This window comes from Natrix helvetica (assembly GCF_964273705.1).
Source record: "Natrix helvetica genome assembly, chromosome: 1".
Classification (NCBI taxonomy): Eukaryota; Metazoa; Chordata; class Lepidosauria; order Squamata; family Natricidae; genus Natrix; species Natrix helvetica.
The window spans coordinates 15,056,118-15,081,550 of record NC_138548.1 but is presented as its reverse complement, the minus strand read 5'-3'; the positions used below and the strand labels follow the sequence as shown (position 1 = coordinate 15,081,550).

At 44.3% G+C, this 25,433-nt stretch overlaps 3 protein-coding genes across 6 annotated transcripts in view; 2 read left to right on the top strand and 1 right to left on the bottom strand.

The window, feature by feature from the left end:
• The first annotated feature begins 3,408 nt into the window (after positions 1-3,408).
• On the top strand, positions 3,409-4,810 carry LOC309384648 (alpha-crystallin A chain-like). Its single transcript, XM_081938369.1, has one exon. The coding sequence runs from the start codon at positions 3,484-3,486 to the stop codon at positions 4,024-4,026; it is 543 nt and encodes a 180-aa protein (XP_081794495.1). The 5' UTR covers positions 3,409-3,483; the 3' UTR covers positions 4,027-4,810.
• Positions 4,811-15,467: 10,657 nt separating this feature from the next.
• On the top strand, positions 15,468-16,589 carry LOC309384692 (heat shock protein 30C-like). The gene has a single exon (XM_081938431.1). It carries the CDS (start codon positions 15,551-15,553, stop codon positions 16,181-16,183), a length of 633 nt encoding a protein of 210 aa, XP_081794557.1. The 5' UTR covers positions 15,468-15,550; the 3' UTR covers positions 16,184-16,589.
• Positions 16,590-23,513: 6,924 nt separating this feature from the next.
• The window catches only part of FKBP8 (FKBP prolyl isomerase 8), a 28,481-nt gene continuing 26,561 nt past the window's right edge, over positions 23,514-25,433 (bottom strand). For all 4 annotated transcript variants that reach the window (XM_081959653.1, XM_081959655.1, XM_081959654.1 and 1 more), the window contains exon 9: positions 23,514-24,707. In XM_081959653.1, the coding sequence (XP_081815779.1) occupies positions 24,621-24,707 (87 nt within the window). In that variant the 3' untranslated portion in view covers positions 23,514-24,620. The remainder of the gene's footprint in view (positions 24,708-25,433) is intronic.

The window sequence follows — 25,433 nt, the reverse complement described above, 5'->3', positions numbered from 1 at the left end:
TTAAAAATATTCCAGAAACACACGGTGACATTGGGATGTGTGTATTCCAATGCTATGCGTTCCATTCATGTTTCATACTGAATCTCTCCTATGATGTCAGTGAATATCTGGGGACAAACTGCACATCCTCTAATTAGGTTGTTGATGAGACGAGAGATGCGTTTGTAATTCTACTAACCCATATATATATATTTTTTACAACCTGACCCTTCTGGAAGATTTGCAGCTGACAACTGGAGTCTCCCAATATCTTTTAGGTGACAAAGGAGGGAAGAAATCTTAAATATAGGGGGAGATGTTTATTGAGGGCTCATTCCTGCCTGAATTGGAGGAAGGATAATGGGGAAACAACCACTGAGCATTTCCACTTCTCCGGTTAAAGGAAAAGTCCATCCTTCAATCAAGTTTAATTCCGTTCCTGTAATTTTCTTGTCAACAGCATAACACCAGATAGTTATTGTTGTCTTTTCGGATGTTGTCTCAATGTCCTGGTTCAGTAATCTCCTGTAAAAATATTTACCAGGCCTGAGATTGCTTACCTTTTTCAAAATCAATCCAGGAGATGACGTGCTGCCATTTAGCCATGTCTGCTGTTTAATATTAACCAAAATTTAAATGTATTATTATTGTAACTAAGTGTGTATAATAATTAATGTCAAAGCAGTGGTGAAATCTCATTTTTCCCTCCATCGGGTCTCTGGGCGTGGCATGGTGGAGTGTGTGTGTCATGTGATTGGGTGGGCATGGCCAACCTTTTTCCGCCTTTCAGGTTTTTTTTTAAAGGCTTTTAAAGCATTTTTCCCCTGCCAGTTTAAAAATGCTTTAAAAAGCTTTTTAAAAAACCTTCTAACAATTTTTCTGATTTTTTTCCCTGTCAGTTCACCCGAACCAGCAGAGAAAAAATGCTTTAAAAAGTGGGGGAAAGCTTCTGATGATCGCGCAGCTCACAGCTGAGCCGCGCGATCGTCGGAAGCTTTTGTTTTTTACTACCTGACCCTTCTGGAAGATTTGCAGTTGACAGCTGGAGTCTCCCAATATCTCCCAATATCAAGGACAATCGTCCCTACCGGTTCGGCTGAACTGGGCCAAACCGGGAGGATTTCACCCCTGTGTCAAAGGATAGTGCTAACAGCAATAGATGCTTTGGATGAAATCCCAAAACATCTGGAGCAGCAACACTTGAACACCATTAGCATTGACAAAATCCCCATCAATCAATTGCAAAAGGCAGCTTTATTTGGAACAGCTTGTATTCAGCAATGATATCTTTTAACACCCTCAAACATCGAAATCTGCGGATAGGTCCTTTGGGAAGGACTGGATAGGTCAGGGGTGAGGCAACTGGTGGCTCTGGAGACGCATGTGGCTCTTTCATCCCTCTGCTGTGGCTCCCTGTCACTCAAAATATGTGTCACAACTGCCCATGTGCAACACTTGCTGGCATGCGATTTATTTAGCTTTTCGACCCCCCCGGTAGGTTTTGTGGCTCCCGGTCTTTTCTTTTCTGTAGGAAACGGATCCAAATGGCTCTGTGTGTTTAAGGTTGCCAACCCCTGTGATAGGTAGGCAAAAATGCCAAATCCAATCTTAATATACGGTTGGCTGGGACAAACCATGTATTAAATTCATCTGCTGCCCAACTCGCAGCAACTCTAGACAGTTTGCAATGGTTAAAACCCTTTTTTAAAAAAACAAAGGTTATAGAAAACATTAAAACAGTACAAGGCAAAGGGACAAAGTTGGCGGAAGGGTACAGAAAGGAAGAAAGAAGCATCATTTATCCTCTCCAAAGGCCTGGGCAAACAGTCAGGTCTTTAGGGTCTTTCAAAATCCTAATAGGTAACCAGTAATCAAGTAACCAAGCATTATAGGATACAGGGCTTTCTAAGTAGTGACCAACACCTTGAATGACACCTGGAAGCAAACTGTCAGCCAGTGCAGCAGGTGAATCAGAGGTGTTGCATAAGCATATCAAAATATGTCTATTATTATCTGCACTGCATCAAGTGACTTCCGGTTTGCTCGTAGGGTCGTTTCTCGTCCTCCGGAGCCTTCAGGGAAGCCGCCGGAAGGCCCCTGAAGGCTCCGGAGGGCTTAAACCGGCCCTACGAGCAAACTGGAAATCTGTTCCTGAACTTCCAGAGGCTTCAGGGAAGCTCCGGAAGTCTCCGGAGGTCCTCCAGGAGGGGGCGGCAGGGGAGGCTGTTTTTGCCCTCCCCAGGCTCCTATAAAGCCTCTGGAGCCTGGGGAGGACGAAAAAAGCATGGAAAAATGGGGAGTTGTGCCTCTTATGTGCGCATGCGCGTTGGGGGGGGTCGCGCATTGCATTATGGGTGCTGCACGCCCACGCACGACCCCCCCTGCGTTCCCCCCGCTTATGGCACGTGAGGCAAAAAAGGTTTGCCATCGTTGGTTTAGGGACTACTCAAAGTTACAACAGCCCTGAAAAAACTTACATAGGACCATTTTCCACACTTATGACCAATGCAGCATCCCCATGGTCACCTGATCAAAATTTGGATACCTTGGCAACTTACTCATATTTATGACAGTTCAGCCTCTTTTGGGGGGGGGGGTTCATGTGATCCTCTTTTGTGACCTTCTGACAAGCAAAGTCCACGGGGAAGCGAGATTTACTTACCAATTGTGTTACTAACCAGAGGTGGGTTACTGCCGGTTCGGCCCGGATCGGGTGAGCCAGTAGTAGCAGTGGCAGGAGGCTCCGCCCACCTGCCTAGACGCTTCTGCGCACAAGCACGCGTCCACGAGCGAACCGGTAGTAAAAATAATAGAAACCCACCACTGTTACTAACTTAACAACTGCAGTGACTCATGTAACAAATGCGGCAAGAAAGATTGCAAAATGGGCCAAAACTCACTGAACAAACACCTCGCTTAGCAACATAAAGTTTGGCCTCAAGTGTGGTTGCAAGTCGAGGACTGCATGAACTATCACAATCCTAAGATTCTGCTAATATTTAATTCGTCCATGAAATGATGTTTATTAGCTAGTCGTTTCTTCTTATTTTGTGATTCCGTATCAGTCTCTAATTTATGCCTAAAGAAAAACGTTAAGTCTGAGGAAAACCAGATTAGTGTATAAAGGCCTCAGTTCTTAAGCATCGTTGCCTGGGTGTTTACTGGCAGCAGCTGTTCTCCGCTTAGTATGCATTACTCCAGATTCTATTTTGGACAGAGTGAGAGCGAAAGTTATCCTAATTATAAACCAGGCACAGGCCAAAGAAATGAGACCGGCGCTGAAAATCAGGGTGAGGTTGTCTCATGGTACCAGTTTAGATAGCCGAGTAATTGTCATGAAATGCCCAAGTGATGAGTTAAATTCTTTACTGCGGGAAGCATCACATCAAAAATATTCCAGTGAGATGAGAATAAAAGGGAGCTGAGTCCCGGAGGCAGAGGCATACAGCAGCTGTCTACATACAAAGAAACACCGGGCTCAGCTTATTGAGAAGAGAGACCAAGATGCTGTGCAGACTCCACATTGCAGGCCCTCAGATTCCCCTGCGAAGTCGAGGTTTATGGCCCCGGACCGGTTCGCTCTTTGAAGAGCTGGAGCGTGAGATGGACTCTATGTGGGAGCTCCTGACCAGCAACTGGCGGCCTACGGCTAGCAGCATGGTCAGTCACGAAACCATCCACAGCTTGGAGACACCAAGCGCCAATGACACCTTTGCAGTGACTCAAGACATGGCTGGATTTGACCCCCAGGAACTGGTGGTGAAGCTGGTAGGGGAGAAAGTGGTTCTGACAGGAAGGAAGGCCAGCGCGATGCCTAATGGGCCGTTCCGCTACGAGGTCTTCCGGAGGGCGTGGGACGTGCCCCAGAGCGTGGACCGAGATCGGCTCAGTTGCTCCATCTCCAGCGACGGGCAGCTCCGCATCGAAGGTCCTGTGACGGAATCGGCCATGAGGACGGTGCCCATTGCGGTCAACCGAGTGAGGAACGAACCTCAACCAGCAGCTGAAGAACCCGCACACACAGAAGACAGCCGGGCTCAAGGATGAAGGAGGCTTGGATGGAAGAGACTTTTTTAAGAACTGCATTTGCTGGAAAGCATGAAGACATGTGCACTACTAATAAATATTTTAGATATGGAATTATACGCCCTGGTGGGGGAATAATCAGTTTTCAAAGGAACTGGGGGGGGGAGGGGGGGTAGCAAGCTTGGAGAGAATTATTTCATTTACCAGAATTCTCATGGAAAGAATTTGTGATGTAAAATAGTTAAAGGTAGGATAAAGTGATGTGGCAAGTTGGTCAGACTTGGAAAAAGGGTTTGGTTCTTAATCCAATATTTATATTTTTGCTGCTCAGATAAAAGGTTGCCAGCTTTTTTAAAGAGGTTTTTTATCAGCTTTGTAAGCAGTTTTGCCTCCTGAATCAACTAATCCCAATGTCCAAGCATTCAATTTGATTTGCTATTGTGATAAGAACTTGATAAGAAAGTCTTTTCAGAAAGAGGGTGGGAAGAAGTCAAAAAGAGGTCTACTTTTAGTTAATGGGGGGGGGGGGAATCTGAATTGTCCCATTTCTTCGGCCCAACATCCTTCCTTCGTCAACATAGACAATACAGTACTTGGAGCAGTTAGCAATGGATAACATTTCCCTGAAGGGTAAATTGAGAAATAGATTTATACCACAAGTTTGCATCCTAGGTCTCAGATGAATATTGGAGAGTGTCTGAATGTGAAGTGGGGGGATTCTCTGTATGTATAAGCAGGACTTTGCCAAGGGGAATCCATTTCCTGAGAAAGCAAATAAATAAATAAATTTCTCTTCTTTGTTCTACTCGTTTCTCAGCTTCGGTGTTCCTCATCTGTAACACGGGAATATTAAATTAAGGCATTTGGCTAGGTGTTTCTCCAGGTATTCGGCTCAGTTTTATTTTTAGAATTTGAATTCTTGCTCTGTAGAAACTCAAACATTGAGCACTCTTAAAACTATAAGATGAGTAATACAGCTGACTCATTCCTTTATGAGAGAGGTAACTACTACAAGATAAATCGGCCACCTCAAATTCCACAGCCCTTTTCCAAGCACAATAGCTATGGTAACAGGAACTAAAATTATTCAGCACAACCATTGTTTTTCAGCATACATAACCTTTTTCTTATATAACACACTAGCTCCTTTTCTGACCTTCCGCTATACATGTATTTGAATTCTAAAATTCCAGTGAAATATTCCACAGCTTCAGCAAGCATAAAACATGTCCATATAAATGGCCATTATAAGTATCATATTAGCCAGGAACTCATAAACTTTGCTGCTGAAAATTTAAAGATTTTATTCTTCGCATTTTCTTCGCATTTCTATTTTGTACATTCAGAACAGAATTAGGCTAACAGGATCTTCTCGGTGGTGGCCCCTCTGTGCTTCCAAAATGAGGTAAAAACCTGACTACAAAGGGAATATTTGGGCTACGTTGGGTTTCCTTTCACGATTTACTTCGGCATCCCCATGGTCACATGTTCAAAATTCAGATGCTTGGCAAGTGAGTCGTATTTATGACGGTTGCACAGTCCCCTGGTCATGTCATCACCTTTTGCGATCCTCTAACACTCAAAGTCAGTGGGGAAATCAGATTCAATTAACAACCGTGTTACTAACTTAACAACTCAATGATTCATTTAACAACCGTGGCAAGAAAGGTTGTTAAATGGGGCAAAATTTCTTTAACAACTGTCCCGTCTAACAACAGAAATCCTGGGCTCAGTTATGACCGTAAGTGGGGAACTGCCTGTACCGTAATTACATAATTCAATTAATAACATTCCACAGTCTTTGACCAGGTGACAATGAAGGGAGTCTGTAATTCAGATATCTGGAGGAATACAAATTGCTTTGCTTACTTCTTGTTTAGAAATCTTCTGCATGGAGAAGCCTGCATGTCTCTATTACAGAAGCTAGGGTTTTAAACGCCTTATAATAGACCAATGATGGCTAACCTTTTTGTTGTCACGTGCTGAAAAGCACGCATACACCCATAATGCAGTGGTGGTACCTTGCTCAATAGTAGTAACTGTGAAAGGGATCTTGGAGTCCTAGTGGACAACCATTTAAATATGAGCCAGCAGTGTGCAGCAGCTGCCAGAAAAGCCAACATAGTCCTAGGCTGCATAAACAGAGGGATAGAATCAAGATCACGTGAAGTGTTAATACCACTTTATAAGGCCTTGGTAAGGCCCCACTTGGAATACTGCATTCAGTTTTGGTCACCACGATGTAGAAAAGATGTGGAGACTCTAGAAAGAGTGCAGAGAAGAGCAACAAAGATGATTAGGGGACTGGAGACTAAAACATATGAAGAACGTTTGCAGGAACTGGGTATGTCTAGTTTAATGAAAAGAAGGACTAGGGGAGACATGATAGCAGTCTTCCAATATCTCAGGGGTTGCCACAAAGAAGAAGGGAGTCAAACTATTCTCCAAGGCACCTGAGGGTAGAACGAGAAGCAATGGGTGGAAACTAATCAAGGAGAGAAGCAACTTAGAACTGAGGAGAAATTTCCTGACAGTTAGAACAATTAATCAGCGGAACAGCTTGCCTCCAGAAGTTGTGAATGCCCCAACACTGGAAGTCTTTAAGAAGATGTTGGATAGCCATTTGCCTGAAACGGTATAGGGTTTCCTGCCTAGGCAGGGGGTTGGACTAGAAGACCTCCAAGCTCCCTTCCAACTCTGCTATTGTATATTGTATATTGTGCAATGCACGTGTGACCCCCACATGCACCCATCCCACGCATATGGGCATGACCCCCCCTCCCCCATGTATGCACACACAACCCCCTGTGCCTAGCACGCCCCTGCGCTTGGGTGAATGTCTCCTGCATGTGCCCCGCACAGCAGAGACGCAAAAACCAGCCTGCTGGCAGGAGGCGCATGCGCAGTGCAACTGAACTGGGGCAATGGCTCGTGTGCCTGCAAAGAGGGCTCTCTGTGCCACCTTCCATAGGTTAACCATCATGGTAATAGACTGTCTTGCTAGTGATAAATATAGGTGGTCCTTGATTTACAACTGTAATTGACCCCAGAATTACTCTTGTAAATTGTGGTGGTCATTCAGTGGATTATCACAGGAGTATCTCTGATTTTATGACCTTTTTTATGGTGGTCATTAAATGAACACTACCAGTATGTGGCGGTTTTTAAACAAACCTGTTTTCTCCAATGAGCGTCCGTCCCGTCCCCGGTCCCCCTCCCCCAGAAACCAGAAATAAATGCTGGAAACCCTCAAAAAACACTGAAAATGAGTCATGCAGAACAGCCGTAAGTGTGAAGCTATTGCCAAGCACCCAACATGTGATCACGTAACCACGAAGGGAGGAGGAGGCAGCCGTCAGAACTTTGGAATCGGGTCCTAAATAGCTCTGGGAAGGTCCATTGTAATTTAGGAACAATCATTAAGTGAGGATTACCTGTAATTGCAGTATTATCTCCACTGTAAATAGATTGGTTTATAACAGGGGTGGCGAACAAGTTCGACAAAAAGAGCCAAAATTTTAAACTGTGAGAGTCAGAGAGCCACACCACGCAGTGACCTGCCAAAACAGACAAACACTCACACAAAAGCATATAATTTTAACAATAATATATTAAACACATAATATAACATGCTCAGTCAGGTGTTTTTTGTTATAATTTTTTATAAACCCATTAGAGCTGCTGTATAACTTTTAAATCCATAAATAAGTGGAATCTCTGTCCACCTAACAACCTACAAGATTACTTGATGACCACAACCAGGAATGCCACACTTGCAGTCATTAAACAAAGCAGTCACATATCTCGCTTAATGACTGCTTTGCTCAGTGACGAGATTGTGATTGTAAATCGAGTACAACCTATACATGGGTAAAGCCTGGTCCTAATATTATCTTCCTTTAACCTAATATATGTATTATAATATATATATATGAGTTTGGATTATCTTTGATATCTATTACAATTACAGGCTGTGAGAAAAACACTCGTAGAATTTTGGGAAATATACTAACCATGGAAATTCAATTAAATGTTTTCTCCTATTTAAAACTCTGCTGCTCCTGAACCCAGAGCTTCAATATGCAACCATTATTATTAATTTGAGCAATCATTAGAACCTCACCGGAATCCTGCAGCAACTGTGCTAGACTTTGAAGCATTATTTTTTTGGTTTATCTCAACAGCAGAGGGCGCTGTTGAGATAAACCTGGAAGTACGGTCGACGCGACGACCAGCTCAGAGCTGGTGGAGTGCAGGCAAGCGTCGACCGTACTTCCGGGTTTAGCGCGCGATCCGAGCCACAGTATACTAAATAATGGTAAGAGGCAAAGAGCCTCATTTATTTTGGCCGCGAGCCGCGTGTTCGCCATCCCTGGTTTATAAGAATGCTCAGCGGCTGTCTGTGATTATAACCTGTCGTGACTTTAAATTATTTTAAAAAGTTTAGCAACTTTGCCACCTGGTGGAGATTGAGAAAAAAAAGACAAGCACAGAATTCAAGCCTACTGTTATCTGGAAACAGGCCAAGATTCCTGAATGATGCAATGGAGTGTAAGAGGTTCCAGCACTTTCTCCATCTGCCTAACTTTCTCCAGATCATTCAGAACTTGAGGATTTGATACTAGCCACCAAGAAAACTAGAAAATGGTAAAGACTTGAAATATCTGATTGCAAACGTTTTAACAGCAACTGGAAAAATGAAACAATACCAAAACAGAAGGACGTTATTCGAAAAATAATGGAGTGTGCTGAAATGAGTAAATTGACATTTGAAATTAGAGAACAAGAAGATGAGCAATTCTATAAGATATGGGATTTGTTTTATCAGTGGCTTGATAAAAAAAACCTGGAAATGAAAAATGTTTTATTTATGTTTCAATTGAAGGAGATAAGTGATAATACAATCATGTTGTTAAATAGATTAAGAACGATACAATGAAAGACTGACATATATATGAATTGAATAATTTAGAATATTTTGTTTTAAAATGAAGGACAAGGATAATAATGAATCTATGTATATTTGATAGATGATTGGTGATATTATGCATAACTCTTAAGTAGTGATGTATATTATAAAGCTATCTTGTTGATAAATAGTTTAATAAGGAAGTAATGAAAGATTGGTACATGTATGATGTGAGTATTTAGAATACTCTGTTTAAGAATGAAGGAATAACATTTGTGCTTGAATGTATGATGTACAAGGACAACAATGAACAAAAGCATACTTGATGGATGATTGGTGGGATTATGCATAATCGAAAGTAGTGATGTACAAACATAAACAGTTGGAAAATTCTTTTATACTGTAAAAATAATCAGAATGAGATAAGTGATTACATAAAGGTATATTGTTATTAAATAGACAATCAAGGATGCAAGAGAATTAGGTTTGCTGAAAAGAAAGAAATATTAACCGTAATTGAATATATGATGTACAATGAAAGTGAGGTACTTATATTAGATGGAAATTTTGTGATTATATACGTAATTGAAAATATGGATGCACAAATGCTTGTAACCAAATGACATGCTGTATGTAATGGATGAGAGTTTTATATGGTGTCTTTTACGTTTAAAAATAAAATAAAAAAGAAAATAAAAAAGAAAAGTAGAAAATGGCTATTTAATGCTTGCTATGGGCATGTTTTCCTCACTATGAATAACCAGCCAACTGGAGCTTACAGTAATTAAACCACCACTAGGTAAAAGTTCCCCTCGCACGTATGTGCTAGTCGTTCCTGACTCTAGAGGGCGGTGTTCATCTCCGTTTCTAAGCCGAAGAGCCAGCGCTGTCCAAAGACGTCTCCATGGTCACGTGGCCGGCATGACTAAACGCTGAAGGCTCACGGAATGTTGTTACCTTCCCACCAAAGGTGGTCCCTATTTTTCTACTTGCATTTTTACGTGCTTTCAAACTGCTAGGTTGGCAAAAGCTGGGACAAGAAACGGGAGCTCACTCCACTACATGGCACTAGGGATTCAAACCGCCAAACTACCGACCTTTCTGATCAACAAGCTCAGTGTCTTAGCCACTGAGCCACTGCGTCCCACCAAGAAAAATAGAAAATAGCTATTTAATGCCTGCTATTGGCATGTTTTCCTCACTATGAAAAGTCAGCCAATTGGGGCTTAATTAAACCACCATTGGCAAATATTAATTAAATTTATATAGCCACGCATCTCACCACTGTGACACTGGGTGACATTTGGAGTTAAAACATCCCCCCTCCCAAAATATAAAAAACCAACACAAAATAAATACAAACATCATTAAAGCAATGTTAGGGGAAATAAGCAGCATAAACATTAAATAGATAAATTAAAATTAAAAACAATAAAACTATTAAACCATAAAAAATATAATCTGTAGGAGAGTGCCATTCATTTTCTTATGTTGGAAGAAATGTCCTTCTGGGTTTGGTTCCAAGTGGGGGGAAAGACACTGGAAACATGGAAAGATGGTTTAATGGTGGACAGGATCACATGGCTTGAGCTCCTGAACAGAAAAGGGGGAATCACATGCTTCCAGATGTTGGGTGAAGAAGAAAATGAGACTAAGATGCTGAAAGTTCCTGGTTTTATGCTCGCTCTGGCCTTTGATCTTGATCTTGTATTCTGATCAAGGAGAGAAGCAACTTAGAACTGAGGAGAAATTTCCTGACAGTTAGAACAATTAACCAGTGGAGCAGAAGTTGCCTCCAGAAGTTGTGAATGCCCCAACACTGGAAGTCTTTAAGAAGATGTTGGATAGCCATTTGTCTGAAACGGTATAGGGTTTCCTGCCTAGGCAGGGGGTTGGACTAGAAGACCTCCAAGGTCCCTTCCAACTCTACTATTGTATTGTATTGTATTGATTGGTGGTCAGACTCCCATGGGGCCATGCAGGGGCAACTCTATAGGCTGCCTTGAGTCCACGTTTGGTTGAGCCTTGCTTCTTCCCAGGTGTCCTGTGGTGAGATGGGTAAAGGGCTAATACTATCATGACTTAATCCCATCACCCTGGAGCTGAATGAGGGAGATCTTTGTTATGTAGAATAGACTGCCCCATGCTTTTTAATGGCCCTCTGACAAAGGTGGGGGCTAATAAGAGTCAGTCTGCTTCCTGCCTAAAAACATGTTTCTCCATTTCTGATCCGGGGAAATATAATATTCTCCCTTTCCAATATTTCCCAGGATATTTCATTTTTCTAAGAGAGAGATGGGTTTTGACTTCCTACACTTACAAATACACCCATGTAACAGGCCCTCCAACAATGTCACCAGATCCCCAGGCCAGACGGCTTGAGATTCTTCCCAACGGTTGTTGTTTTGTCTCTGTTGTTTTGCAAGTACACTGAGGGCTTCTGTACCGGAGACACAGAAAAGCACCTTTGGGATAATCATGATCTCAATGACTGAGGATCTCCATAAGGGAGGAAAAAATTGTGTTTAAATGTTATTATTGTATTTTGATTAGAAGGCATGTTAAGAAGGAAATGAAGAGCTTTACAATGTTTTCACTCTTCAATGTACTGTAGTAAGGTAACGGAAATAACCCCGAGAGCATGCACAGAAACAAATTAATGAAAACATAGCCAGGGGCCATAGCCAGAGAAAGACCACACACACATAGCCAGGAAGTGTCAGGGGAAGATATTTCACCCTGAACTAGATGAGGTCTTAGATCGCGGCTTTTCCAAACAGCATTATCTTTAAGGTGCGAAAAAAGAAATAAAATCCCGGAAAACATATTCTAATGAAAACAAGCTTTTAATACAAAAATAATAAAACAAAGAAATAAACAAATCTATCTAATTCTTACATTTTGGCAGAAACAGTTTGTCTACCAGCTTCCTGGCAGACGGACAAAGATCAAAAGGAAAGAAGTCTCTGGAATGTGTGAAGAGCAGGCGCAGTACATCATTGTCAGATAAGACCTTATGACAGCGATGGCGAACCTTTTTTGGCTCGCGTGCCATAAGTGGGGGGAGCGCAGGGAGATCCTGTGCAGGCATGCCGCATCCATAATGCAATGTGCAACACCCCCCCCCCCCAGTGCGCATGCGCACACTACAGGCAGGAAGCCTCCGAAGCAGTCAAAATGATCCTCCGAGAAAACCGGAAGTTTGTTCCCAAACTTCTGGTTTGCCCGTAGGGCCGGTTTTTTGCGCTCCAGAGGCTTTAGGGAAGCTCATGAAGCCTCCGGAGGGCCTCCGGGGGGCGGGGGGGGCGGTGGAGGCTCTTTTTGCCCTCCCCAGGCTCCTATAAAGCCTCTGGAGCCTGGGGAGGGCGAAAAATGGCTTTAAAAAAGGGTGAACTCAGCTGGCCAGCGCGTGCATGTGCGCTGGCCAGCTGACAGGGCAGTGCCTCGCGTGCCCTGACAAATGGCTCCACGTGCCACCTGTGGCACGCGTGCCATAGGTTCGCCATCACTGCCTTATGACCTGCGCAGTAACTCTTTCAGTAACTATTTTAGTTTCAGTTCGGCTAGCAAACATTTAACGCAGTGACAGGAAGAGGTTACACTTGGTCACAAAAGAAATAAGATAATGGGATTAGGAAAAGGGTAATAGAGTTGGGAAATCCCCGAATCTAGCAATGATAACAAAACACAAAAAACCAATTACAAGATAACACGAACACCATGACCATTTACATAAAACAGACATCTTTGTATAAGGGCCCCAAACAGGAAAACACCCTCCTCAGGTTGATGATAGGATTAGCCCAAGGGCGAGATACCAGGACGAACGAAACCCAAAGACAAGAGAATCAAGATAGGCTTAAGATACAGAAGGATCTTGACAAACTTGAACATTGGGCACTATCTAATAAAATGAAATTCAATGGTGAAAAGAGTAAGGTTCTACATTTAGGCAAGAAAAATGGAATGCACAGGTACAGTATAGGTAGTACTTTGCTCAGTAGTAGTAACTGTGAGAGGGATCTTGGAGTTCTAGTGGACAACCATTTAAATATGAGCCAGCGGTGTGCAGCAGTTGTCAAAATAATTCTAGGCTGCATAAACAGAGGGATAGAATCAAGATCACGTGAAGTGTTAATACCACTTTATAATGCCTTGGTAAGGCCACACTTGGAATACTGCATTCAGTTCTGGTCGCCACGATGTAAAAAAGATGTGGAGACTCTAGAAAGAGTGCAGAGAAGAGCAACAAAGATGATTAGGGGACTGGAGGCTAAAACATATGAAGAACGGTTGCAGGAACTGGGCATGTCTAACTTAAGAGAAAGAAGGACTAGGGGAGACATGACAGCAGTCTTCCAAAGTCTCAGGGCTTGCCACAAAGAAGAGGGAGTCAACCTATTTTCCAAGGCACCTGAGGGTAGAACAAGAAGCTATGGGTGGAAACTAATCAAGGAGAGAAGCAACTTAGAACTGAGGAGAAACTTCCTGACAGTTAGAACAATGAATCAGTGGAACTGCTTGCCTCCAGAAGTTGTGAATGCCCCAACACTGGAAGTCTTTAAGAAGATGTTGGATAGCCATCTGTCTGAAACGGTATAGGGTTTCCTGCCTAGGCAGGGGGTTGGACTAGAAGACCTCCAAGGTCCCTTCCAACTCTACTATTGTATTATAAGATCAGAACGATCATCCAGAATAAAAGAACTTTATTCTCACTGAAGTTTACACAATAGGCAAGAAAAACTGTATATAAGGAAAAACCAAACTCTATATGGTGCTGCAGACCCGGGAACGATAGAGCTGCGTCTCATCCTTCCCGTTCCTTTTTCTTCAATAAAGCTCATAACTTCCAGGCGGCTGTCTTCACGAAACCTTCTTTTAAGCGTCGGTGGTGACTCCCGGCTGGGAACGAACCAGGAAACCTTTGCCTTCCAACAGTACTATAATTTGTGGAAGGATGTTGCACAGAAATATTTGTACTCAGATGACACACTGCTTAAGGAAAGATGGAATGTTTATAAAATTGGAAAAAATAAAAAAAAACTTTATTTTAAAAAAACATAGTTAAAATGATGGCAGCAAAAATAAGCCTGGATGGTTTCTGTCTTCTTTTTTTTTTGCAGTGATTTTAAAGATGGGGGGGTCTCTCTCTAAGGCTTTCTAATCCTTAAATCCACCTGCTTCTATATTATTGAGAATTTGCTGTCTCTCTCCAGAAGTCAAATGATCACTCCAAAACTTTGCTCACCTCAACTTACTTTGCCTCCCTTCCAGTTACCAACCTTTGCACATAGTCTTAACTTCTCAGCTCCCCCACCCCCCCACCATCTCCCACACTTCCAGGATGAAGTCTTTATGCTCCGTTTCCTTCTTAGAATCCCCTCAAAGAAAAGCAACGTGACTCTCCTTCACAGGGTTGTTGTACAAGAAGAGGGTGGGTTTTCAAACTGAAGCCACTGTGAATACTGTGTTTTTTCTGGACTTCCATTCCCCAAAGCAGGAAGCCAACTCCTGGCAATATGGACACCGTTAGCCTTGGGGAGAGCAATTGGTAGCTTTGCGGGTCTGTGTGAATAGAAAAGGAATAGGAATAGGAATGGAATGGAATGGAATAGACTAGGGAATGGAAATGGAATAGGAATATAATGGAAGGGAATGGAATAGAATAGGAATAGGGATGGGGATGGAATATTATAATATAATAATAATATAATATAATATAATATAATATAATATAATATAATATAATATAATATAATATAATATAATATAATATAATATAATATAATATAATATAATATAATATAATATAATAAATATAATATTAAAATAGAATAGAATAGAATAGAATGAAATGGGAATAGGAATAGGAATAGGAATGGAATGGAATAGGAATATAATAGAATGAAATGGAATGGAATGGAATAGAATAGAATAGGAAAAGGAATAGGAAAAGGAATGGGAATGGAATGGGAATAGGAATGGAATAGGAACAGAATAGGAATAGGAATGGAATAGGAACAGAATAGGAATGGAATGGAATAGGAATAGGAATGGAACGGAACAGAACAGAATAAAATTCTTTATTGGCCAAGTATGATTGGACACGCAAGGAATTTGTCTTTGGTGCATAGTGTACATAAAGAAAAAAATAGATTACATTCATCAATCAAAAGATAATAAAAGACAATCATAAGATATAACACCTAGTGATAGTGATAGGTTGCCAATTAGCAATCAAATCGTACTAGCAAACAAATAAAGGAATGCCGACTGAGCAGCCTTGTCTCGTGTCTAGGACAAACTGGATTTTTTCTAGAAGCTGCTGGAGCACAAACGTGTCTTGCCTGGTTTGCCCTTCAAGGCACATTAAGGAGAAAGCGGTGCTGGCACGAATTTTACTTTTTCCTTCTAGGCGCCTCTGGAGCCGCCGACGACTTTCCAGACTTGTTTGGAAACCTCTTACACGCGGTTGCGTCATAAAAACAACCCAGGCCACGCTGCTTAACCACTTGAGGGGGCGGGGCCTACGGGGACTATAAAAGGCGGCACCGGGCTGTCAGGCCAGCCAGAAACAGACAGAGCGAGCGCGGGGGAAGTCGTCTTATTTGGGGAATTTCTGCTGCGCTGCCAACCATGGCGAGCTACTCTCGCGTCCTGCTTCGGATGCTCCCTCTGCGGCGTTGGCCTCTGCCCGGGCTGGGCCCCGTCTGGCTCAGCGAGCCGCAGCTGGTGTGCAGGTCTCTGTGGCCGGCCGCCCCCAGCTTCGTGGACCGCGTGATGGGCGACATGGAGAGGCAGTTCCAAGAGATGGAGAAGATGAGCCGCGCCTTCTTCCAGGCGACGCCGCTGCCCTTTATGGGGGAGCGCGAAAGCCAGAAGGAAACCCCGGAGGAGAACGCCGGCCCGGCCGAAGTGGACAGAAGAAACCATTACCGCTTCTCGGTGGACGTGGCCGGCTTTACCCCCGAGGAGATGACGGTGAACCTGGAGGGGAGGAAAGTGACGGTGACCGCCAAGCGCCAACGGGAGAGCCAGAGCAAAGACAGCGGCTACTGGGTGGAGCATCAAGAGCTGCGCCGGGAGACCCTCCTGCCTCCCGATGTGGACCTTCAGGCCATCGCTTGCTCCCTCAACCCGGATGGGCACCTGTGCATCGAGGCCCCGCGGCTGGCCTCGGACGAGACCCCGCAACACACCATCCCCATCGACGTGAAAGCAGCCGATCCGCGTCCCGGCGGGGAGGACAACAAGCCCAAGGAGCGCTGATCGTGAGGATCGATGCTTCTGCCGCGCACCTAGAATCGCCCTAGGAAAATGAGCAGGCTCAGCTGCTAACTTTAGAAAATAAAGCTCTGCGGCCTTGACTCTCTCCTCTTTCCTTGCCTACAATAAAGCTTCTTTCAATGTACCCGTGGAGGTGTTACTCTGAATGTTGTGTTCTGTGGCTCTGACAGCAACTGGGATAAACTTAAGAGTTTGGAAACTTGGAAAAAAAGACTGTGCAAAGGGAAGTGGGTGGGAATGGAGGTTGTGTTCTACTATACAAACCGCAGGTTGAATTCTTAAATGATGGTAAAAGTCTGACTGACTAAATGTGGGTGTTCTGTATGACACCAAAGTGGACATTGTGGTTTTTTTTTAAAAAAAGAATAAAGTTTATTTTAAAAAATAACCGACTGCCTGAAACCAGATTCTTAAGTGGCTTACAGAGTATTAAAAAAAGAGGGAAGGGATTAAAAGGTTAAAAGCGTTTAAAATAGTAACTAAGAATACGAAACTGGGATTGTAATAAGTGGCATCACTGTATGCAATGAATTGGCAAGGACCCTTTTTTTGGGGGGGGGGAGCGGGGAAACAAATCCATTTTTACCTGGAAGGCTGTGAGGATGGGAAGAAGCTAATATGAAAGTTGTGTTGTCTCTTGTTTGGAACCTGGCGTTATTCTGAATGGAAAAGTTGGTGACTTGTTCAAACCTCACGAAGGAGTTACTGCAGCGGTAGTACAGGCTATGTTAACAGTTTGGTACGGTACGTCAGTGGTCTTTTGATACTGTCCATGGGGTTTTCTTGACAAGGATAAAGGAGTAGGTTGCCAGGAAAGGAGGACAGGAGATGAGATGGTTAGATAATGTCATCAACACAATGAATTTGGGGCAAACTCTGAGCCAGTGGAAGACGGTGGGCTGGGGTGCTATAGTACATGACAGGGGTGTCAAACTCAAATTTCATTGGAGGCCGCATCGGGGTTATGTTTGACCTCTTGAGGGCCAGGATGGGCGTGAGGATGTCAAACACGCAGCCTGCAGACCGGATGCATTACGTGATGGCCCTGCCCCCTCCCGGTTTAGCGAAGGGGGGGAAAGTCCCCATACGTTACATGACGATGCCGGGACGATGTAAGTTTGATACCCCTGACCTAGAGTTTACAAATACCGTGTTTCCCCCAAAATAAGACAGGTTCTTGTTTTCTTTTTACCCACAAAATATGGCTTGGGCCTTATTATGTGGGGAGGGTTTTATTGTTTTGGGGTTGCCGGGCGGCGGCTCTCTTGTGAGTGGGCTCCCAAAGAGCCAGGCATAGCCTCATGGGCAAATGGCTGTGCTGTGCTGTTGCAACAGTGCAACGCAGCAGCCATGAAGCGACCACGCTCACGAGCAGCCACCCGGCAAACCCCCTTTCCAGTCGGGCACGGCGCCATTCACTGACCAAAGTATTGCCAAGCCGCGTGAGCGCCAGTTCGCCGCCACCTGGCTCCCGCAGGTTGGCACCTTCGAAATAACAGTGAATTGCGCTCTGTATGGCTAGAGAGGGGGGTTGCACGTGCGGCTGTTCTGCTCTCGCTCTCGCGCCTCCCAGCCTCACGATGCCCTGGCCCAGCTCTCCCCACAGAGCCAGAGCACCTCCGCTGCCACCAGAAGACTCGGTTTGGAAGCCAAAGAAAAAGTCATGCGGCGGCGGTGGCGGCGATGGAGGTGCTCTGGTTCTGCAGTGAGAGCTGGGCCAGGGCATAATGAGGCTGGGAGGGGTGAGAGTGAGAACGGAACAGCCGCTCTCGCAACCCCCCCTCTCCAGCCATGCAGAACGCCATTCACTGGCATTTCGAAGGCATCAAGCCGTGGGAGTCGGGTGGTGGCAAACAGGTGCTCACGCAGCTTGGCGATACGCCTAGGTCAGTGAATGGCGCTGTTCCTGGCTAGAAAGGGGGTTTGCCATGTGGCTGCTCGTAAGCGTGGTCGCTTCATGGCTGTTGTGTTGCGCTGCTGCGACAGCCCAACACAACACAGCCATTCGCCCATGAGGCTGTGCCCGGCTCTTTGGGAGCCTGCTCGGAAGAGAGCAGCCGCCCGGCAACCCCCCTCTTCAGCTGGGCACAGCACTGCTCACCAACCTAGCGGTATCCCGAAGGCGCCAAGCAACGCGATCACCTTTGCCTCCCCCCCAGTTCCCACAGCTTGGCACCTTCGGGATACCTCTAGGTTGGTGAGTGGCGCTCTGCCTGGCCGGAAGTGGGGGGTTGTCCAGGGAGCTTATTTGCGGGGGAGGGCTTATATTTTTGCCCACCAGAAAAATGTGGCATGGCCTTATTATCAGGACATGTCGTATTTTGGGGGAAACACGGTAGACTTACTTGACTTACCACACTTGGGACCACACTTGCTAAGTTAAGATGGTTGCTGAGTGAGTTGCGACTGATTTTGCAACCTCTTGCCACAATGGAGAAGCAAATCGCTATCATTAAGTGAACCATGCTGTCACAAAGCCAATCTGGCTTCCCCCATTGACTTTGTCAGAAACCCAGCTGGGAAAGTCACAAATGATGATCACGTGATCCCAGGATGCGGCTAGCATTGTAAATTAACAGATTAACAGCGTTGGAGGAGACCTGGTAGGTCATCTAGTCCAACACCAACAGGTGTTGGACTAGACAGGCCAGCGGGCCAGATCCGGCTTGCAGGCCTTGAGTTTGACACCCCAGTTCTAGAAGGTGTGTTTAGCTTAAACAGCCCTCTGGGAACTTTTTTGAGTCCCTTCGGGGAGAGGGGGCGGTCTATAAATTGAATAAAATTAAAAATTAATTAAATTGTTTAAAGTTGCAATTCTGCCAAGGATAACGGAGCAAAGGGGGAATTTATCTTCCACCCTGTCTTTAGGTTCCAATGTTGACCGTCATTCGTAGGGTTCTGATAATATAATTTCAAAAGGAATGTCTGCTTTCTTAGCAACGTGAGAGTGAGATGGGTAGTATCTAAATCTGACCAAAAAAATCAAATACAATTTAAGAGTATACTGAAAAGGAAGATCCAACGGACTAACCCCCCTCCCCCCCCCGTTTAAATTGCACACTTTGTATTCTGCTTATTTCAAGAAAAGATTGAACCCCCCCCCCCAGCTGCCCACCAAGATGGGGGTGGGAATGAGTGTGTATGCCAATGTTCGTGTATGTGTGTGTGTGTGTGTGCAAAAAAAAAAGACATCTCCCCACCCATAGTGGTATTTGAGGGGGCAAAATTGCTTCCGCTTGCTTTGGGCTGCTCTAAATATATCAGTTGTAACTACTTCATCCCAAAGTGAAACTGAACAACTGTTTCCTTGCTCTAGTCAGTTTCCTGAGTGGGCTAGAGGCATCTGATCCGGTAGGACACTTATATTTATAGAAATTTTTCAGGTGTCTCTGAGGTAGCCTAACTATATTTGTGTATCACCAGATTGAGAAAAGCCTTTCAGTGTTTCTCAACCTTGGCCACTTGAAGATGTCCGGACTTCAACTCCCAGAATTCCCTAGCCGGCTGGCTGGGGAATTCTGGGAGTTGAAGTCCAGACATCTTCAAGTGGCCAAGGTTGAGAAACACTGCTTTATATCTTTTTTCTGGGGAGGGGGAGGGGTAGTAAAAGCTTGCTATAACCAACAAGGTGATAGCTTGCCTTATGGCAGGGGTGGGGAATTATGGCCCTTTTATGACCTATGGACTTCAACTCCCAGAATTCCTGAGCCAGCCATACTAGCTCAGGAATTCTGGGAGTTGAAGTCCACACCTCATAAAAGGGCCATAGTTCCTCACCTCTGCGGGCTTATGAGAACAGGTGCAAATCTTTGCTTAGAAGATGGCCTTGTAGGAATTCCAGAAGGACTCCCATTAATTTGTGGGATCTGCTACAAAAATATAGGATAGTGGTTTAATTAAGCTTTCAAGAGGGAGGGGTGAGGTTTGTTGAACAACTTCAGACTTGATCACATGACGTGACACACGCAATGTTTTTTACCTTTGTGGAGCTGGGGTGGGCATGGCCTGCATGTGTTGTTAAAGTAATATGTTCACTGAGGTGAAGGCCACAGTTTGGAAAACATAAAATGTCAGACCTGGAAGCCATCTTTTACATTGGGCCTTCAGGCCTGCCACATTTTTCTGCTGCGGGAAAATGGGAAGGGGGATTATATGGTGTATGGGAGATATATAGTCTAAATAACATTCCTTTCTCAGAGAGTCAAGGACACCTTGCCCTGCGTTTGGAGCGGTGTGACTGGGAGGCATCTCCGGTTGGGCCGGTGCCTGGTTGGACCATGTGATGGATATGTGGGTGCTGGGCAGGGTCTTGGACTTTCTTTTGGGTGGGGAAAACCTGGAAGCTTTCAGATTCGGGTTTTCCCAGATGTGCCAATATGACATCTCTAATAAAATGGAACTTTGTGGAAACCGAAGCCTTGGAGTCTTCTTTCGTTGAGGGTGTTACTTGGAACCCTGACAATAAGACTCTGTCATGGGCTTTTTCAAAAGGTCTCCTCAAATTTGTAGGGAAGATAACAACAGAACCTCTGAACCGGTGGCTCTTAAATCTTAATTTTGAGATATCTGGACTTCGACTCCCCGGATTTCATTCATTCATTCACATTCCTCCATATTAATATAGCTGCCCATCTCACAATCAAGTGACATGCTAGCTAGGGAATTCTGGGAGTTGGAGTCCATAGATAAAAATTGCTGATTGAGAATATGATAGGTCCAACAGATCTACCTGGCAGGTATTTACGACCCGGGTTCAAAGTTCAGTGGTTGCCTCCCCAGTCATATGATCACACTTCAAGAGTTTAGCAACTAGACCTGGCCATTTGCCCTGTCCTAAGATCACATGAACGCATTTTACTTTATTTTAGTTTTGCTGAAAACCAAAAGTGAATTCTAGTTTTCAGCAAAACTGCAACCACTGGTTTCCTTAACAACTGCAGGGTTTTAGCAGATTTCACAGATTAACAGAGTTGGAAGGGACCTTGTAGGTCATCTAGTCCAACCCCCACCTCCAACAGGAGACCCTACACCAATTCTGACAAATGGCAGTCCAATCTCTTCTTGAAAATCTCAAATGATGAAGCTCCCACACCTTCTGAAGGCAAATTGTTTTGATTTGCTTAACCATTACAACAAAAAAAGGCAAAATTGATTTGGACAGCTTTATAACTGTCATGAGTTTTGACTATGATGGGCAAGTTCCATTATGGTCGTAACTCAAGGACTACCAGTACAGGTAGTCCCTGACTTACAACAGTTCACTTATACAATACAATACAATAGTAGAGTTGGAAGGGACCTTGGAGGTCTTCTAGTCCAACCCCCTGCCTAGGCAGGAAACCCTATACCGTTTCAGGCAAATGGCTATCCAACATCTTCTTAAAGACTTCCAGTGTTGGGGCATTCACAACTTCTGGAGGCAAGCTGTTCCACTCATTAATTGTTCTCACTGTTAGGAAATTTCTCCTCAGTTCTAAGTTGCTTCTCTCCTTGATTAGTTTCCACCCATTGCTTCTTGTTCTACCCTCAGGTGCCTTGGAGAATAGTTTGACTCCCTCTTCTTTGTGGCAACTCCTGAGATATTGGAAAACTGCTATCATGTCTCCCCTAGTCCTTCTTTCTATTAAACTAGACATACCCAGTTCCTGCAACCATTCTTCATGTTTTAGTCTCCAGTCCCCTAATCCTCTTTGTTGCTCTTCTCTGCCCTCTTTCTAGAGTCTCCGGATCTTTTCTACATCGTGGGGACCAAAACTGAATGCCATATTCCAAGTGTGGCCTTACCAAGGCCTTATAAAGTGGTATTAACACTTCACGTGATCTTGATTCTATCCCTCTTAGTGACTACCCCCTTAGTGACTGTTCAAAGTTGACATCACTGAAAAAAGTGACTCGTGACCATTTTTCAAACTTACGACAGTTGCAGCATCCCCAAAGTCCTGTGATCAAAATTCGGAAGCATGGCAACTGATTCACATTTATGAAGATTGTAGTGTCCCAGAGTCACCTTTTGCAACTTTCTGATAAGCGAAGCCAATGGGGAAGCCAGATTCATTTAACAACCGTGTGACTAACTTAACAACTGCAATGATTCACTTAGCAACGGTGCAAAGAAAGGTCGTAAAATGGGGCAAAAGTCACAAATTTCTCACTTAGCAACATATATTTTGGCCTCAATTGTGGTTGTCTGTTGAGGATTACCTGTACTTTAAATCAAATGGGGGGCTGGGGGAATTCTGCAGGTTATACCGTAGTAATACAGGCCAAGCTTGGGTAGTTACAGGGAATCTGGTTTTTCAGTGGTGGAACATTTCTCTCTCTCCCTGTAAGACACACGCAGAGACACAAACAGCATCGTGATTGTGGAATTTTGGGAGTGGTTATTGCTTGCTTAGTTTGCTTAATTTGGGAAGGAATATCCCAAAAGCTGTTCCTTCCTCACTTTACTTCCCTGTCCATGTTCCACTTTGAGATTCTCAAGCTGTTTGGTTCTGTGACTTTCCAAAGTTAAATGAAGATAAATGGACTATCTATCTATCTATCTATCTATCTATCTATCTATCTATCTATCTATCTATCTATCTATCTATCTATCTATCTATCATCTATATCTATCTATCTATCTATCTATCATCTATATCTATCTATCTATCATCTATCTATCTATCATCTATCTATCTATCTATCATCTATCTATCTATCATCTATCTATCTATCTATCTATCTATCATCTATCTATCTATCTATCATCTATCTATCTATCATCTATCTATCTATCATCTATCTATCTATCTATCTATCTATCTATCTATCTATCTATCTATCTATCTATCTATCTATCATCTATCTATCTATCTATCTATCATCTATCATCTATCTAAAAGTGTGTGTGTGGTGTGTGTGTGTGTTCCAGCATAACTCTGGAACGCCTTGAGCAATTTCAACCAAACTTGGTACACAGATGACTTACTCTCTGGAAAAACTACTGTGTGGGGGTAAGACACCCCTCACACCCCTTGTGGGGGGGGGAGTGTTCTGTTAAGATACAGCCCGTTGGCCTTAAAATGGCTTCTACTATACTGCCATAAAATGGCTTCTACTGTACAGCACAACGGAGTTGTCATGGTAATGCTTCACAGTACTCTACAAGGGGGATCCCTCTGGTAAGAGAGAAAATCCAACATTAGAAATTACGTTTGGTCCGGATATTTTCCCTCTATAAATAAATACTTGGGCAACACCAGGTTATCGGCTAGTAAGTGAACAAATAACGATTCCACGACGCTCAGAATAAAGGAATGGCTAGGAAATCTGCTGAGAGATGTTGCTTTATTAGAACATGAGGATGTCGCAGCTGTTCACAGTTTTAAAATGTAGAGAGTGTGAAAAACTGTACCAAAGAAAAGCAGCGCCGGGTTCGAGTGGCACCTGGTGCTGCTAACTGAAAAGTTGGGTGGCTTAAAAAGGAGACAGTCGGGGGGGGGGGGGGGAGAGAGCCACCAGTAAAGTTTGAAAGCAGATTTCGAGCAACGATGGAGAAGTTTCTTGGCTCCCGATTTGGCTTCCTGAAGACGACTAAAAGAAAGCAATTCAGGTCATTTTTTACCCATGTTTTCAATACCTGGAAAGAGCTGAACAAACCAAAACGAAATCTAGAGAATCCCCTGAGGTTCTTCTCCAAGGAAGCTTTCACCGAAGGTGGTTGAACAAACCAAAATCCCTCTTGACACCCACCCAAACCAATCCTGAGCACTAAAGGAGCATCTTTCACAGTCCTGGCCTCTTTCTACCCGGCCTAAGGCCAGGCCTAAACTGTTTCTAAGCTTCTCCTCCTATATCTGTTCTAAAGCCAATGCAACTTTTTATTTTTTTATTTTTGCAGTCCCTGGTTTCTTCCCCCTGCCCAGTGGACCCCAGCAATATATCCTTCCTTCATTTTGACGGATCCTTTGCGGGGCGACTTATAGCGCAAGAAGAAGAAAAACCCACACGAGCGAGAAAGACAGAGAGAGAGAAAGAAAGAAAAGAGAGAAGGGAATGGTAAGTCATTTAGCCAAGGCCTGTTTTCCTGCCCTCTCCTGCAAAAATATGCCCAGACCCTCTGGGTTTCTTCTCACTTCTGCAGCTCCAGATGATGCAAAAATCTTTCTTGCCACCTCGGGCATCTCCTGCAAAAAGGGTTTCATTGATGTTCTGATCAACTCTGGAGGCTGGGAATTCTTTCTGCTGGGCAGGAGAGCCAGGTCTGCTGTGCCCACCCCACTCAGTCAACCTACAGTCCAGAGGGGAGGACACCAGTGCAAAGTCGTATGCCAATCCTTGAGGGGGCCAGGTGGTGGAAGAGGGGCAGGAGCTGGGAGGAAGGAAGGGCCAAATCTCCAAGCCTGATCCCTCAAAGGTCATCAACCGCAGGTCGGCCTTAGTTTCTGGCTGCTATGATGACTGACAGGGCTACGCCCCCTAGCGCTACAGCAGTGGCACCAAACAGCCACTTCCACGGAATTGCCTGGGAAGGAGAAAAAAATGAATAAATTTATAAGTGACTGTCAAAATTCAGAAGACACATGACTCAGGAACTGGCATATCCCGAGCAGCCTCAAAGAAACAATAGAAGACAAATGAGAGAAAAAGACCCGGTGGTCCATCGATCCCGCTCTTTAGAGCTTTGTCTCTTTGTTTTTATTTAGTATTTTTATATTTTCTTTATTGCTATTTTTAATTTCGGTCAGACGGTGGGCCTGTGCAGGGGTGGGCTTCGAAAATTTCAGCAACGGGTTCTCTGCCCGGTTGCTGGGTGGGTGTGGCCATGGTGGGCGTGGCCTAGTTGGCTTCCTGCACCACGTATGTGGGTGGGGCATTTTCGCCTTCCTCAGGTTCCGGAGGCTTTCCTCGAGCCTCTGGGAGGGTGAAAACTGCCTTCCTCAGGCTCCGGGGGCTGGAAACGGACCAATTTCTGGCCTTCCAGAAGGCCTGTTTTTCCCCATCCCTGAGCCTCCGCGCAGGCCCTGCACTTACCTCGCATCCAAAACAGACCACTTGGAGACTCCGGGGAGGGGAAGGGCAGGGCTAGCCCAGGGTGGGATTTGGAGGTTTTCTGAACCAGCCATAATGTTAGCTAGGGGTTCTCCCGAACCCGAGCAAACCCATAGCAGCCCACCCTTGGACCTGTGTTTATCCCAATCATGTTTAAACCCAGTTACTGATGAATTTGCTCCATCAAGAGAACTAAAAA

What these genes read in the sequence shown, in the direction of transcription:
- LOC309384648 (XM_081938369.1), top strand. Translation starts at nt 3,484, where the DNA reads ATGCTGTGCAGACTCCACATTGCAGGCCCTCAGATTCCCCTGCGAAGT.
- LOC309384692 (XM_081938431.1), top strand. Translation starts at nt 15,551, where the DNA reads ATGGCGAGCTACTCTCGCGTCCTGCTTCGGATGCTCCCTCTGCGGCGT.